The sequence below is a fragment of the Chelmon rostratus genome, chromosome 14, assembly GCF_017976325.1.
Source record: "Chelmon rostratus isolate fCheRos1 chromosome 14, fCheRos1.pri, whole genome shotgun sequence".
NCBI lineage: Eukaryota > Metazoa > Chordata > Actinopteri > Chaetodontiformes > Chaetodontidae > Chelmon > Chelmon rostratus.
Genome location: NC_055671.1, coordinates 3,374,188 through 3,389,748, shown reverse-complemented (window position 1 = coordinate 3,389,748; position 15,561 = coordinate 3,374,188). Strand labels below are relative to the sequence as shown.

The window sequence follows — 15,561 nt, the reverse complement described above, 5'->3', positions numbered from 1 at the left end:
AGCAGTTCAGTGAGAGTTAAACCTCTCTGCACCCTGTGTCTTTCATTTGAAGTTCAAACTGATTAGAATCTCTCCATCAAAGGCAAGTTAAATGTAAAACTGTCATGATTAAAGTCATGAATTGTATATACCTATCTTTGTATGTATACCAATAAATCCTGTGCTCTAATAAAACAATACTCTGAACTGAAATGGGTAAAATTAAAACATTTGTATTAATCCACAAATAAAAACAACCATCACTCAAATATATTAATGTTTATTACATTTAAATGAAAAATATGCAATTAGGAGTCACTAAATATCATAGTGTATATACATACACCAGTATCTAGTTGTATGAAACACCTTTTACCAGGGAAGAGCAGCAGGACATACTGTAGGTATGCTTGTTGTATTTTTATATGCCTATATTTATTCATATCAGATTCAGGTGTTGCCCCGCAGCCCCAATAAGAACTTGTAATAATAGCTGATTGAGTCGTCAGTGTGTCTGTGAGAGGTGTGCTAAATTTATGTATTACAGACAAGGAAAATAACCCACTACCCCGGGCAGGTCAGTACATGCTGCTCTGGAAAATCTAATTATTGATAACTAAAGTGAGAAGTACAGGATGCTGTGATCACAGAGATGAACACGCATTAGTCCACTTATTGTTTGTCATGTATGTCAATTATTTTTACATGTATAAGTCCAGTATGTAATGTAGCCATTTTGACACATCAAAGACAAAGGAGGAAACACACATGCAGTGTGCAGTAAAACACAGACAGCAGCTGAGACTTTATCCAGATGTACTTAGAGTGTTTTTCCATTTCCCGTCCTGTCAAATTGCACCTCAAATGTGTAAAAAATGGCTAATTAATGAAGTCTTCCTTTCTATAAAAACACCAAAAGTAATCTCAGATGCAGCAGTATTTGAATTCACTGACTTGAGGATTGTAGTGACAGTTTGCTGCGTCCGTCTGTATCTGCAGCCTTCAAATTAGATGAATGAGAATAGATAAGCTATGTTATGATGTGAATGTTATTTTCATTTGTCCGTCACTGTTTGTTTTTACATAAGTGCCATGCAGTTTGCTCGAACAGTGGTTCAGAGGAGAAATGGTTATTGAAACACGAATAACGTTTCATTTGACTTGACGCTCGTCTGACAGTGAGCCTGTCATTGCAATACATCTTTTTATCATTGAAATAGGAGCTATAGTATTTTCATGTGGCTGTAATTGTTCTGATTCATTGCTCATGGCAGATATTTAGCCTGCACCACCATGTGCGTTTTTAAGTGTTTGCTTCCCATCACTTTTATGAAACACGCAGGGGATTTTTTTTCCACTATGTTAGAACAGTAACAGTCGAAACTAAATAGGCAGCATAACCGTGACTGAAGAAAAAAATATTGTGCAAACTTTGTTTCCTTCATTGATGGTCTTACAAGTGTGTATGTCTTTGTTACTTTACATTACAACTTGCTGCTATGACATTAAATAAACCTCCAAACTTGCTGATGCAAACTTGACGTGGAATTGATGTGGACACACATGCTGGTCACGCACACACACACACACACACGCACGCACACACACACACCTAATGGAAACAGTTTGTTCCTCACATTGATTTCAGCTACAAGCTAAGTGGTTCGCTTCTCAGTTGCACATTCTTGAGACTAACAATCAACTTTTACTGCAGCTCTCTCAGTGTTCATGAATATGAAGGTGAAGACTCCAGCTGAAAAGACACAGCATTAGCATCAAGAGATAGCAGCAGCACTGATTAGCATTGACTGTACATGATCAGCTGCATATACTCTATGCTAAAGCCTTGGTGCTTCCAACCTCACGGAAGACATTTTGAAGGTCATGCATAAGATAAAATAGGGACATACATTAAAGTATGCAGGTATGGCATTGATATGTAAACACACTCGTTAAAATGATGTATATGTCTTTTTTTATAAACATCCGAGTCTGTGTGTGTCCTTCACGTAAGTGTTAAGCACCCCCTGGAGTAAGAGCTAAACTAGCCTTCATACTGACACTACTGCAGGACTGAATCACTGGTGGAAATCAACTGAAGGGCTGGTATTTTCCAAACTGTGTCCATGTCAAGGGGTTATCTAAGCGCTTCAGATCCGTCCCGCTTGCTTCTGTACATAGAGTAACTGGTACGACACAAACATTTTTATGCTGTATTTATGGCTTTCTTATAGCAACCAATGAAAATGCTGACTCTCATCCGAGCTACGTACGTGCACTTTTAAATAAAATGTGAGTGGACATGTGAATAATTTATGTGAGTAAAAATAAAGGTTCATGCAACTTTTGTTTTGCACTAAAGTACAGCCCCGTGCACAGTGTGAGACAGTAGTGGTGATGCAGGGTCTATTCTACAATAAAACACAAAAACATACATGTATACAGTATTGCACAAACTCTGCACAACTTGATGTATGTTTTAAGAATGTACATTTTAATTATGATTTGTTTATTGAATTGAATAACATCTGCCAATATCTGTCTGTGGAAATATGAAATATGGTATTGTCTCATAAAATCTGTTCATCCCTTGATTTTGCCATTGTCTTTTTTCTCTTCTGTAGGTTTATATTATGGCCAATGACAGGCACTTTATAATGTTGCAGTGATGCATTCAAAGTAAAAATATCATTTGCACACTGAGAGGAATCTTAAAATTAATTGTTGTGTTTTTTTACCAAGACAAATGCTGATGTATCTTTAGTGCTGCAATGTCATGAAATAACTATAAAGAGACCATGCAAACCAATGCAGATCTCCTGAATCCAAAGGATCTTTTCTGCTGTTTTAAGAAATGTGATAAAATTGCTTGTGACAAAACGAGACAAAAGTTGCAGCTCTCTGTGAAACCTGGGTTAACAGGACTGATTTCCTGCTCTGAGACACATGAATGTGCTCCCAGATTTAGAGTAGAGTACAGTCACTTTGTGTGGAGTCATGATCTGTCAGTATAGTGACATCATAATCCTTTCACCCTGTCCTCCACCAGAGTCAGGTTTACAAGCTACAATTCAACCCAACCAACCAGGCGGGGGAAAAACCCCCAATGTTAGCTTGTATTAGAGGAGTCTGAAAATAAACATTATGGAATCAATGCGAATGCAATCATCACACATTGCAGTGACTTTTCTCCAAGGCAGATCACATGATCTATTGTGTCACACTTCAGAGAAACTATAGATGACATTCTAACTTCCTGTCTAATCTCAAAAGTCAGGTGACAGAGGTCAGAAATCTTTGTCTTCAATCTGTCTCATTCACTCTTTGAATCCCACTCATTTTGTTTTAGGGCAGTCTAACAGGCTGGAGAACAGCCCCTCTGTCATGGCATTGAATGTACATGGCATGTTGACACCAAATGATTGACTGAGCTAACCAAGTGAAGTAAAATGAACCTTTACCGCTCTGCTCGCCTTGCTTCATGACTGAAGTGGAGGGGTTGTCCACAGTGTCGCCCGTCCTCAGGTGAGACAGCAGTCTGTTGCAGGAGGGGCAGAGTTCATAGAGATTAGCCTTCAACTGACACCTCTCAGCGCCCGGACACCGTACTGCAAGAGAAGTGGCAGTGATCTGCGAGACAGTGGGATGACATGTAGAAAAACGCTGGTGGATGTTGCATGAGGAAGAGTGATCCTCAATGGCATATACTTCTCATACTCATAGAGGATCTGTAACCAGACCATGCAAGGTGTAGCTGAAGCTGGTGGTTTGTTTCAGATGTCCCTTCCATTCCTGGAGGCAGATTGTTTTCCTCCTCCTGCAGTAAACGATTAACCTGTCTTTCCTTTTCCGTTCTTTTCTTTATAATACAGACAGTGGGCATCTCACGGTGCGTTCACTGTGCTGTTCAGCTTCACAGAACAGTGGATGTGCAGAATTTGACACTAGAGGAGTATTTTTTAGATACAGATACTGGAGGAAAACCTCTCTGTGCTCACCTTCACTGTCAGTTTAACACCCGAACATGGGAGCAGGTTTTCTGACATCATAACTAGTTTGGAAACCAATCATCATGAGAATGGACTTTTCAGCTTCACTGCTGCATTTAGCAGTTAAAGCGTTGAAATAAAAATGTATCTGCATATTCCTATATTCTGGATTTGTCTATGGAGTGGATGAGTGGATGTATCACAATAATCACAGATTATTTGTATACGTCTCAAAAATATGTGCAGGGGATCTTTAAATAACCTAGACCTGATCACTGAAAGAAGTCATGTGTTTTAGAAATATTCTTTCATATTATTCTTCCAATGTGTTAGAAACATTAAAATAAATGAATGAGGGCTGTTTTGTGAGCTCTGTCCTGGAGTTGTCTCATTTTAGATGTTCTCATAGTCAGGCTGTCTAAGGAATCGACTGGTCTATCCGGAACTGGGCGCGTCACGTGACCGGTAGCTCATCTTGTATCTAGGGGCGTGGCTATTTCCGCGTACGGTACGCAGCTACGGAAGCCTTGGAGTTTACACGGCTAGCGATCAAGCTTGTGAACATGGCCAGCTGGGCGAGGGTTTCCGCTGTCTTGAGAAATGTTTTCAGGAGCCCCCAGTCTCTGAAAAGTTTGGCAGTGCGCCGGGCAGTCGGCCCTGGTCTTTTCGGGTGTGTAATCGGAACTGGGGTGGTTTGTTATTTCCAATACCGTGCGAACAACAGGACTCTGCCCTTCGCCGTTCATGCCCGGGAACAAAAAGTGAGTACACACCAAGAAAAGTTTCTGTCCTTGAAACTGACTCCAAACAGTTAGAGACATGTTTCAACTGTGCCTTTCATTTTCAACATAAAGACACATGTTACTGAATACAAGTGATAGTGACACACTTATATTAATACTCAGCAGGAGTTCGCATCGCCAGCTAACGCCCCCAGCTGTCACTCACTGCTACAACACACACAGCGAAAGGCTGTTCGTCTCCTGTCAGGCCAGCAGTGTGTGTTCACCTGACATGTGTCACCTGTGCTGTTTCAGGAAGCCGCTGCTCCCCAGCGGTCCGCCAGAAAGGCTCGTTTCATCCAGTTCGCCTCGGTGGTGTACGAACAGGAGCCCTACATGACCCCCAGAGACTTCCTGTTCTCTGTGATGCTGGAGAATGTTGACCGTAAGCTGCTCACTCACTTTACAGTCTCCATCTCATCCGATCTGATGAGCGTGAAAATGTGTGAAGCATATTTCACAGACTTCACAGGCGCCAGGTGAATCTCAGCCCAGGTGAACTCCACTGAATCTGTGGAAAAACTGAGGAGAAAGGTCTAGGTTGGCATAAAATAGTAGTAGGTCAAGGCCTGGACCACAATGGAAGGTTAGACCTACAGATCATTGTGAGATGATACAAGACAATAAAGAATGATACAGAATAAAAATCAACCACATAAATGTATATTACATACAATAGTATAAGAATACTGTTGCCAAATATATATATAAAAATTATTGCAATTGCCATATTGAATTGCAACATGAGTCAGATATGGATAATAAATACAGTGTTTTGTAGTATTACACAGTAGAAAAATAATAACTAATATTGCATAAGACATCTGCTCAGGTGTAATAGATATAAGAGAATGTTAACATGAATAACATTAATGCAAACAGCAGGTTTGTGAAGTTGTGATGAGAAACAACATCAACACAGTGCTATGTTAAATAATAGTCTTACTTACTTGCAGCATAAAATCAAACATACACCATGGCTGTGCCGACAGGTCAGTTCATATCACCTTGTGACCAAGATGCATAAAACAAGACTTTTTTAATGAATTTGAGCTGATTGTATAATTTATAGGGCTGTGATTGGAACATTCTTAACAAACTGTGGCAGCTCAGTTATCATGTCAGAAGATAACTTGATTTAACCATAACCACAGATAACCACCACTGTCAAATGACTTTTATATAATGGAATCAATTTAAATCACTGGAAATCTGGTGAGATGTGTTTATAGTTTTGGCCTATTCACCCTAAAACACTTCATGATGGTCATTTCTTTTCCTTCAGTCTCTGTCACAAGCTGTTGCCTGGTCATTGCTCTTCACAGTATTGCGTGCTGTTATTTATTCTTCGTTGCTCTGCCTTCTGTTTCTTCTCATGCAGGAAAGCTGCAGAAGAGAATTTTAACACCACAGGTATGTTTACATGATCGCATTGTGTAAATACCTGCACATGTTGTCCTTATGTCGTCAGTTTGTGCCTTTCTCTGTTTCTTATTGGTGTTTTTGCAGGACTTTCACAGGATGTTGGCGTCTGCCTCTACAGCTCGGGCTGGTAATGATCTGTTCAGGACCTTAGGAGACAATGGTGAGTCTTCAGTCCGTTCCCTCACATCTCTCAGGCTGTGTATGGATTCAGCTGGGACAGACTGCAGCTCACGTTGACATCAGAGTTTTTTTTTAAGGGGCTAACTCTGGCCTTAACAAGAAAAGAAATCACAACTTTATGCAGTTTTCAATGTCAGTCAGTATATGTGTTGGTTATTTTATTTCTAAACTGCATTTTCTTTGTGCCTCGCAGGTTTGATATCGTACACAGAGTATCTGTTCCTGCTCACTATCCTGACCAGTGAGTAGATCGTCAAACCTTGCCTGAGCCGCTGGGCCTTGCGAGGTCTTCCCCCGCTCTCAGTAATATTGTGATGAATGGACTTGCCTGTGATTTTGAGACTTCAGTGGTTGCATTTTCCCCAGGAAGAATACTGCTTTTTCCACAGTTGGTTCTGTCCTGAGCTTTGCACACCTGCACATTTCAGTGGAGCAGCTGTTGACCTGATTTTTGTTATGTTTCTCAACACTGTTTTCCAGGCGGTGTTGAGAAACGCTGCTATGCCCTACTAACCAAGATTCATGTGAGGTTTTCTATAATATTCACATAGAGTTCAGATAACTGACAGTGCATTGCCGTTGCAGAGCCGCGTACAGGATTTCACATAGCTTTCAAAATGCTTGATGTTGACGGCAATGAGCATGTGGACAAAAAGGAATTTCTGAAGGTAAGACCTGCGATACGTCAGTGTTTTATTGGCGAGAATTCTATAATGCTGGAGTATTGTTGAACATGTTATCATGGTAGGACATTGTGCAGAGAGAATTGTGATTCTGTGTGTTCAAATGTCTGTGTTTGCATTTAAATGTCAAATTATTGCCACCTTTAATGCTGCGTCAAGCACTGATGCTACCAGTTGTAAGTATGGACCAGTGTGCAGGTGAGGGAGAGCTGCACTGCTAGCGACTCTAGTCTGTTTTTCATCCGTCATGTGTTTGCATCTCTGCAGCCTGAGTCAGCCCCTCAGTGTAGTCCATTTATGTAGAGTCACTTGACATTTTTGTGTCTGTTCCAACCAGCCCTGTCCTCTGTGATGACAGCAGAAGACTTCAGTGTGCGTAGTGCAGATCAGGCCCAAACTAGTAGACTGCATGTTGGCACGCACGCACCTTGTGTCGTATTTTCATGTCGTGACTTGGTGCACAAGCATAAAGCATTGAATAAGAGAGTAGAATTGCATGGATTCTCATCTGCCCCAGTGTCTGTTGCGTGTGACTCAGATGTAGGTCATCTCTCTGGTCTGATCAGTAAAATCCTCCTTGTTTTGATGTTGTTTGTGAGATCAGTGCAGAAAGTCATTTTTAATTTCTCTGGTCAAAATATTAACTTCTTTTCTTTGCCTCTGAAGCTGAAGAAAATCATTGGCAAAAGTAAAAAGAGAGTTCAGAAAGACGGCACAGAGGTGGGTATTCATATTCACTTTGATGGACAGCTTAGCACAATTTTGTCCCCTTTCAGTATCAGTAATACAGCGTAATGTCTGTGTTCAGTGTTAGTAATAGTGTTTGTTCGCTGAACGTAGAATCAGGTGGAAGAAGCAGGAAGTGTGAACACGACGCTGCAGGCCTACTTCTTTGGGAAGAAAGGAGAGGGCAAGTTGCAGTATCAGGAGTTCCGCAGGTAAGGAACTGTCCTCTGTAGTCACACACTCACCTGCTGCTGTCAGGGATCATTACAGTCCAGTGGTCACATAAACCGCCTTTCCATCAGTGCCAATCAGAGCTGGAGCCGATGAATAGCTGTGACTGCAGAGTCTTTGACCCGGGAATGAATGCCGACTTTTCTTTTACCCTGGCAAAAGAAAAGTTAGTGTTTTCTTTGTGCAGTGTGAAGGAGACTGTAGGGTCTGTATTAGTCTACATTTGGACGCAATGGAAAAACTATGTAATTTGTCTTTAAGGTCAGCTCTGCGGTCAGTTGTTGCATTTTAACTTAGTAGGACAAATGTAATGTTAGATATACTAAAGGTTTTAGAATCTGGTCCATCAACAAACTTTTCACATTCACCTTTTGTTGTAAAAACTGTACCCCGCCAAAAGTTTCTGTTTTGTTTTTTAAATCAAGATAAACAGTCCCGTTATTAATAGAACTGCTTTTGCTCAAGTTTTACCAGAATTTCATGATGCAAATCTCTCGAAGAACTAAACAAAGTGGCTAGATGCCTGCCTTTAAACGCAAACTTCTGCACTTGCGTACAAAGTGAAGTAAGCCTGCTCAGTCGTCAGAATACAGACGCCTCGTATCAGCACAAGGTACAGTGCTGATGACTGACCACACAGACACTGAGTCAGTTCTTATTTTAACAACATAGCATGATCATTATTTCACTGTCGCTGTCACACATGTGTCTGTTACTGAATTGAAAATTATGATTTAATGTTATACATTTTCCAGCATTACAGTATTACTGTAGTTTACTGTATGTTGGATTATTGCATTTACAAGTGAATAAATCATAGAATATACATATTACAGTCTATTCACTGACTTATATGAACGTTTTTTTCTCAGTTCTACCGGTAAGATGTTGAGAAAATGACCAGTGCAGACTGTTTTGATGAGAATAAGCTATGGTCTCCTTTTTCTGTGCAGCGTGAGAGTTGAGGCCAGAATTCAGAAAATGAAGTCAAAGCCGTTGTAAATACTGTAACACTGACAGGTCTCTGTATAAGATGGAGACTGCACATCTAGGATTTGTCCTTTTATTTCTGCATTTTCTCAAATGCTTCTCACTTATTTATTATCCCTTCTACCTTTTCCTTTCCCTTTTATTTGACTTATTTTACTTCGGACTTGATTGTTCAGAATGGATTTACGTTGAGATTTATTTCTGTTCTTCAGGTTCATGGAGGACCTGCAGGCTGAAGTTCAGGAGATGGAGTTCATGCAGTTCTCCAAAGGTATGGACACCATGCGAAGAGAAGACTTTGCGGAGTGGCTGCTTCACTACACCAACGAAGAAGACAACGAAGTCTACTGGGAAAACATGAGGAAGAGGATCCCTGCTGGCCAGGTGAAAGAAATGCTCTGAAAGTATCATTCAGTGTTGTGTGAAAGTAAACTGACAAAGTTTGTCTTGCAGAGCATCACATTTGATGAGTTCAAAGCCTTCTGTCTCTTCACCAACAATCTGGAGGATTTTGCCTTTTCAATGAAACTGGTGACTGGAGCCAACCGTCCCGTTGGAATGGGTAACACCTCTCTGTTGATCAGAACTTGGATCATTTTCTCTAAACGCTGTAAACAGTAGATGCCTACAGCTTCCCTCCTCTCACTGCAGCCCAGTTCAAGCGAGCCGTGAGGATCGCCACAGGCCACGATCTGTCTGAGAACGTGCTGGACACTGTGTTTAAACTCTTTGACATGGATGGAGACAACTGCCTGAGCCACAAGGAATTCATTGGTGTGATGACAGACAGAGTGCTGCGAGGTCTGAAGGTGAGTCTGACACCTTTCAGTGTTTGTTAAAGACTTTTTAGGTGGACAGTTTGTGGTTTGTGCAGTGTTCATTACATGCTGTCTAATTTGTATCCCTGCGGTTGTACAGACTAAGGGCAGAAACATGGTCCACACAAGTAGTACGGCAACACAAAGGACCACGCCAACGTGACACTCTGTAACGCAGGGACACGTGAAGTCGTTCTTGTGTAGCCTGAAGCGTCTGTTCGCGTACTTGTGTGGACTGTTTTCATTTACACAAAATCAACAATCAGCGCTTGCGATGCGACTCTCGCGTCAGCATGGCAGACTACTTGCAAAGAAAAAAACCTGAATCCTCCTAGTATCTATCTTATAGATTGCTGCCAGGGTGCATTTTGATGGATTTCATGATGAACTGCAGTCAGATGTGATAAACACGGTCCTGCCCTCAGGTGCAGCATCAGAACGGCTTCCCTGACTACTGGAAGTGCGTGAAGAGAGAGACCCTGAAGGGAGCTCAGGAGGCCTTGGGGGACACCGGGTGCCCCATCTGAACCACTGTGACGTTCCAGGACGCGTCTGATGATCACTCCGACCACTGCTCACCTTGGTATCGTCAAATCAAATATGTGGTGTGAACAAGACTCTAAATGTAACCACATGTATAGACACAAAGGATTTCCACCACTGTCTCGTGTACAAATATGTTTACAGATCAATAATGCATTATGTGATATTAACTATAGAACTGTGGTTGTGGTGTTTACAAGATATATTTTGTTTGGTGCCTTGTGCTTGCCTCTGAGCTTAATCGTGCATTTTCTATTAGAGTGGCTGATCATAATCAATTTTGCACTCAACACACTTTGTTACTTACATGCAGTGTGTTTACAAAACTGTGTTTCAAAGGATAGATCTGAGCATGCTGATGCTTGATACAACATCTGGTGTGGGTTTTTAATTTTTTTGTCAAATATTTATCAAGTAAAGTTTTCTAAAACTGTCTCAACAATGTGCTGCACATTTGACATTCACAGAATAAACCAGCTGTAACTAAGAACTATTTTTGTCATTTATTGTAGAATTGACCTGTTCAGATCACATGAGTATGTGGGTTAACCATTGAAGATTGTGGTGCTAATTATCTTACCATACATATAATTCAAAAAGTAAATAGACAAAACAAGCTTACTTCTGTGAAAGATGAACAAATTAGTGACTGATGCCAAGGTTATCAGTGAATACAGCATACACAGCTACAGTACAATAAACTTACATTGAGCATGAAGCCATCTTTGGTCTTCTTATCACTATAAACAAATACATATAAATTTGTATTGTATCAAAAATAGAAATTACATAGCCATATTGAAAGTAAATTCACATTTTTGACATACAATATAATGAGATTACCTAAGAGACATATTGTGGGATTAACTTTTTTTTTTCAATCCTTGGCTTTAAGGACCAAATGGTTTTGCCACATTTTGAACATTCATTTGTTTTTGAAAGTTTTGCATGATTCTGTCAAACCATCTATCGATATCGCTGTCATCCATCTGTGTAGGACAGTATGCAACGTATATAACAACACAAATGAAAGACAAAATAGATTGTCGTTGTTAAACAAGCATGTGCTTTCTATCCTGGACTTTGAGAATGAGGCCTGACGGGAGGCCTCTGGACAAAGAGGGAGGGAGGGAGAGAGAGAGAGAGAGAGATTTGGTCAGGACTCAACATTCGGTTGTGATGTAGCGGCCCAGCCTTCTCAGGTGAGCCCGGCCCTGACAGACGGACATGTCCCTCTTCTCAAAAGTGAGTCTTGTTGTGTCTTTAGTCAACGGTGTCTGTGTAGCTGTCCTCCTGGGGGTCAGAGTTCTTCTGTTCTCTGAGGCACACATGATGAACTGCAGCCAAAGTGGACCTCTGCTTGAGATAATAGGGAAGTGCTTTCAAAGTGTTTGATCCACTGTGGAAACAGAAGAGAAAGAAGAGTAAGGATGTGAGCGCGTTTTGAACAGATAACAATGGGCAGCATTTCTGGTCTAACTGAGCAGTGGTGATATTTTTAGGGTACATTTTGTTGTATCTGGTTCCTGAGGCGTGTTTCTCTTAGACCTACAATGTAGTCCTCTTATCAAAATATGACAACAACCGAACGAGCTCGGTCCCGTTCGACTGCAGAACGGGTCTGTTTATTTGGGAGTAGAGTGAAAGTGTTAAACAGATTATCTGCAGGGCTTAAAAATGACTGAATTCAGTTCTCTCAAGAACAGTCTTAGAAGGTACTAAAAAATCTTCAATTTCCTTCACAAAGACTATTTTTTTTCTTCAACAATAACACCAATTCTACATTTTCCTGCATGTCAGGAGACATTATGCATCTATGAACTACAAATGAGACTGTTGGCTGATGTCAGAACTCTGAAGAACCGGTCACTGAACTCGCTGGAGAGGGTGGATTCAAAGGTCTGGACTCGGGCGAGTGCAACAGTAGACAGTCAGCACCATCAGACCTGTAGCGAGCACTGTCACTGCAGCTAGCTATAGTAGCTACGAAGCTCATCGAATCAAAATAGGCAAGTGTTCATTTAAAAATAAAATAAATTAAAAAAAATTGGTTCATCCATCAATTTCCTGCCACTTATCTGGGTTCAGGTCAGATTAACTGGATAATTACATCCCTAGAAACAAATTGTTCTATACAGCAGGGAAATACAGAAATGTGGCAAGAACATCAGTTAAGCCACGCACTTCAACTGCAGGCCTTATTGTCCCTAAAATGGTATTCAGTTGCAGTGTTTGATGTATTAAGAAGATCCTAAAAGTGTTTTCATCTAATTTGGTGGACCCTGCACAAAGTGTAGGTTTAATCAGATGAGGAGGTCGTGAGTAGGTTTTTTAATTTTCAAAACATCTTGAAATGTCAAAGACCTTAAATTCTATCTAATCTGTGAATCAGCATCACACTATCGAGGGATCTCTCAACACCTTTGTTTTGTGTCTGCTTAATGAAGAAGCTGTTCACACTCAGTGTTTTTCTCTGCAGTCATTATGACATTGAGCCTCCCTCTCATAACAGTGTGCTGCCACTACAAGACACACGTAGCCAACAGGAGCCTGTTCAGGTCGTAGCAGCTGGAATCTGACCTCACTCCTGCCAATGATGCTCAGGACTCTCTTCACCTTCGTATATTCTGTTGTACAGTGTGAATGATAGAAGGAAGGTTAGATCACTGAAATGATCTATGCTGATTTCAGTTTAACCATGGGAGCATGAGGATTAAAAGATGAGCTGACAATTTAAGACCTGTAAAGACCAGAAACAGAGATTATCATTGTTGATAAAACTGATTGCTTTTCTCATCTGAAACTCTAATTTTCTGAATCATTTCTCATTGGGAACTGTAGATCTTTTGTTCTGATTAATTCAAACTTTTTTGTCAGGTTGGTGTTGACGAGGTGACATCCTAACCATCACTCTCAGGACAGCTGCTGTCTTACCATTCACCACAACAGGATGGAGACGTCAAGGGTCGTTCTCCTTCTTTACTGTCACATCTGCGTCTCCGGCCAGGATGGTTGAGATTTCTCCCTGCATGAAGGCCCAAGGCACAGTGGATCCAGCCAGGGGACAGCGCTCTCCACTGGGGCAGTACACCTCGCCGCCTTGCCCTTGGTTGCGGATGAATCCCCGGGTACACGGGAAGCAGAATTTGTGGTGTGGGACAGAGGGACACTGGACAAAATGAGTGTCCTCCAAGCGCTCTCGGCAGAGGGTGCAGCAGAGCAGCGTGCCCTGAGCGCTGCTCGTAGACTCCCCAGCGCCGGCGTTGCTGCTCGGACCCACCGCGCCTAAACCCTGGCCCAAGGCTGCCTGGGAGACTGAGGTGGAGGCAGTGGAGGGGCTGCTGCTGGTGGGGCGCCCAGCTGAGGAGTGAGCTGTGGACATGCTGGGGCTATCTCTGGCCATCTGGCTGGAGCTCAGGCTGTCTGCGACTCCCATGAGCGCTGAGATGGGTGAGGGCTGGCTGTGTAAACGGGGTGGGCCCTCTTGAGGGGCAGCCATGCCAGGAAGAGGATCCATGCCTGAGTAAGCACCTCGTGGCCAGGGCTCTCTCGCCGGGTGATCGGGCCTTCCATCGCTTTCTCCATTCTCAGAGCCCGGAGAAGCCTTGCGGCGGCGAGTTGTGCTCTTCGTCGGTACAGGGCGTCCAGCGGCTGCCATTGGCAACCCTGCATCTGGCTGCGGCAGGACCTCTGGGATCGGGGGTTCTTTAAACATACGTACGCCATCATTCAACAGCTCAGACAGCGCACGCCAGTCTCCCGTGCCTTGCCGCTTCTCATATTCCACATAGCGTAGCCCAGAGTTCACCGCTTTGCCCGCATCTTTGGCCGAGTCACGGAACATCTGCCTGACCAGGTCTGGGACACCTGAGAAGATCATTCCAGAGCCGGCGGGATACTCCACAAACACCCTCAGCTCAAAATCTGGAGTTGTGCTGGCATCAAAGGCCAGAACACGACCCATCAGGTTATGGTCTTTCCTGAAGCGCACGTTAAAGGGGACACAGCTGCTGAGAGCCACGAGGACATCCCGGACTGCTTTGGGACGGTTCGGCCAGCCTTCCACCCTGCTACGAGCCACATCGTTCAGTTCAGCCATCATTTCATTGTTCCTCCACACGGCAGGGTCTATGCCCACCAGAGCAGAGGTGCTCGCTCCAACACCCAGAGACACAGCCTGCCTTCTGCCAGCATCCCCCATTATGGGGCCAGCTGAGACCGCAATAGGTGTGGCCCCGGCCCTGGAGCCTGATAATGGGGCTAAAAGCCCATGAGGAGCTGCTACTAACCCCTGAGCTATCAAGGCATGTGATATGGTGCCGTGAAGACTAGGAACTGCCCCAACTGCAGCCCGGCGAGTGTTTGGGCTCTGTCTGCTGCCCTCCGACAAGGCCACATCTTCAGCTCTGTGCAGGCCGTTGGGGAGGCGAGAAGACACCCCATACTCACCCCTCCCCCTATCTATACGCTCTCCATGCTGCCGCCCTGCCTCAATGGGCCCGGCCGAGCTGGGTTTGCCCTGCTGTGGACCGGGGGACCTGCCGTCTAACACTCCGTGCGTGCTCTTCAGCTGCCTGGCAGTTTCAATGAGCAGCTCTATTCTGTCTGCCCCGTCGTAGTTGACACATCCCCGGCAAACGGCCTCGCTGAACTCCCACAGCATGGCCCAGGGCATCTTGGGCAGATCGCAGAGGTAGCACCATTGCCGTCTGGAGGAAGACTGCGAGGCGGAGGACATGTTGTTTACAGGCCCACGACCAAACTTTCTTCGGAGGCCTACACGTTACGGTCTGCGTTTTCCACAATCCTTCAGTTCTCGGACACCACTCGCCACATGGCGCGCATTTTACGATGGAAATGAAACGAAAACGAAACTCAAAGCGCGACTGTTGGCGACAGCATTTAAAAGTTAGCGACGTCTTCTTTCTCGATTTGTTCGTGTCGGGCTGTGTGGAAGGAAGTAAAATGTCATAAGACACCGGAAACACCTACGCGGCTGCGCGCGCGACGGGAATTGTAGTTTTATTCTGTTTCTTCTTCTCCAGTCGACACCGTGTCTAACGCTACTGTGCGAAAACAAAATAAAGGTACAAAGAAAAGGTAAAACCAGGCGGGTTATTAGACCGGTGATTAAACGGGATGTTTGAGGAGAGTCGGCAGGATTTTACGGACACTCATGCGAACAGTAATATCATGACATGCTGAAATTAATCGC

The 15,561-nt window shown here is 43.2% G+C and overlaps 2 protein-coding genes across 2 annotated transcripts; one reads left to right on the top strand and one right to left on the bottom strand.

The window, feature by feature from the left end:
• The first annotated feature begins 4,487 nt into the window (after nucleotides 1-4,487).
• Nucleotides 4,488-10,850, top strand: micu2 (mitochondrial calcium uptake 2). The gene is made up of 12 exons (XM_041952331.1): nucleotides 4,488-4,729; nucleotides 5,006-5,135; nucleotides 6,132-6,163; nucleotides 6,260-6,335; nucleotides 6,549-6,596; nucleotides 6,941-7,023; nucleotides 7,705-7,758; nucleotides 7,879-7,976; nucleotides 9,198-9,369; nucleotides 9,439-9,547; nucleotides 9,637-9,794; nucleotides 10,229-10,850. The coding sequence occupies exons 1-12, from the start codon at nucleotides 4,532-4,534 to the stop codon at nucleotides 10,328-10,330; spliced, it is 1,260 nt and encodes a 419-aa protein (XP_041808265.1). The 5' UTR covers nucleotides 4,488-4,531; the 3' UTR covers nucleotides 10,331-10,850.
• Nucleotides 10,809-15,301, bottom strand: LOC121617231 (interferon regulatory factor 2-binding protein 1-like). The gene is made up of 2 exons (XM_041952330.1): nucleotides 13,281-15,301; nucleotides 10,809-11,745 (listed from the first exon to the last, which is right to left on the bottom strand). Exon 1 carries the CDS (start codon nucleotides 15,082-15,084, stop codon nucleotides 13,306-13,308), a length of 1,779 nt encoding a protein of 592 aa, XP_041808264.1. The 5' UTR covers nucleotides 15,085-15,301; the 3' UTR covers nucleotides 10,809-11,745; nucleotides 13,281-13,305.
• Nucleotides 15,302-15,561: the final 260 nt, after the last annotated feature.

Bases quoted from the DNA above. Each gene is read 5' to 3' on its own strand.
- micu2 (XM_041952331.1), top strand. From the start codon at position 4,532: ATGGCCAGCTGGGCGAGGGTTTCCGCTGTCTTGAGAAATGTTTTCAGG. The intron at 5,136-6,131 runs GTAAGCTGCTCA...CTTCTCATGCAG, and splicing joins GATGCTGGAGAATGTTGACC to GAAAGCTGCAGAAGAGAATT. The intron at 7,024-7,704 runs GTAAGACCTGCG...TTGCCTCTGAAG, and splicing joins ACAAAAAGGAATTTCTGAAG to CTGAAGAAAATCATTGGCAA.
- LOC121617231 (XM_041952330.1), bottom strand. From the start codon at position 15,084: ATGTCCTCCGCCTCGCAGTCTTCCTCCAGACGGCAATGGTGCTACCTC.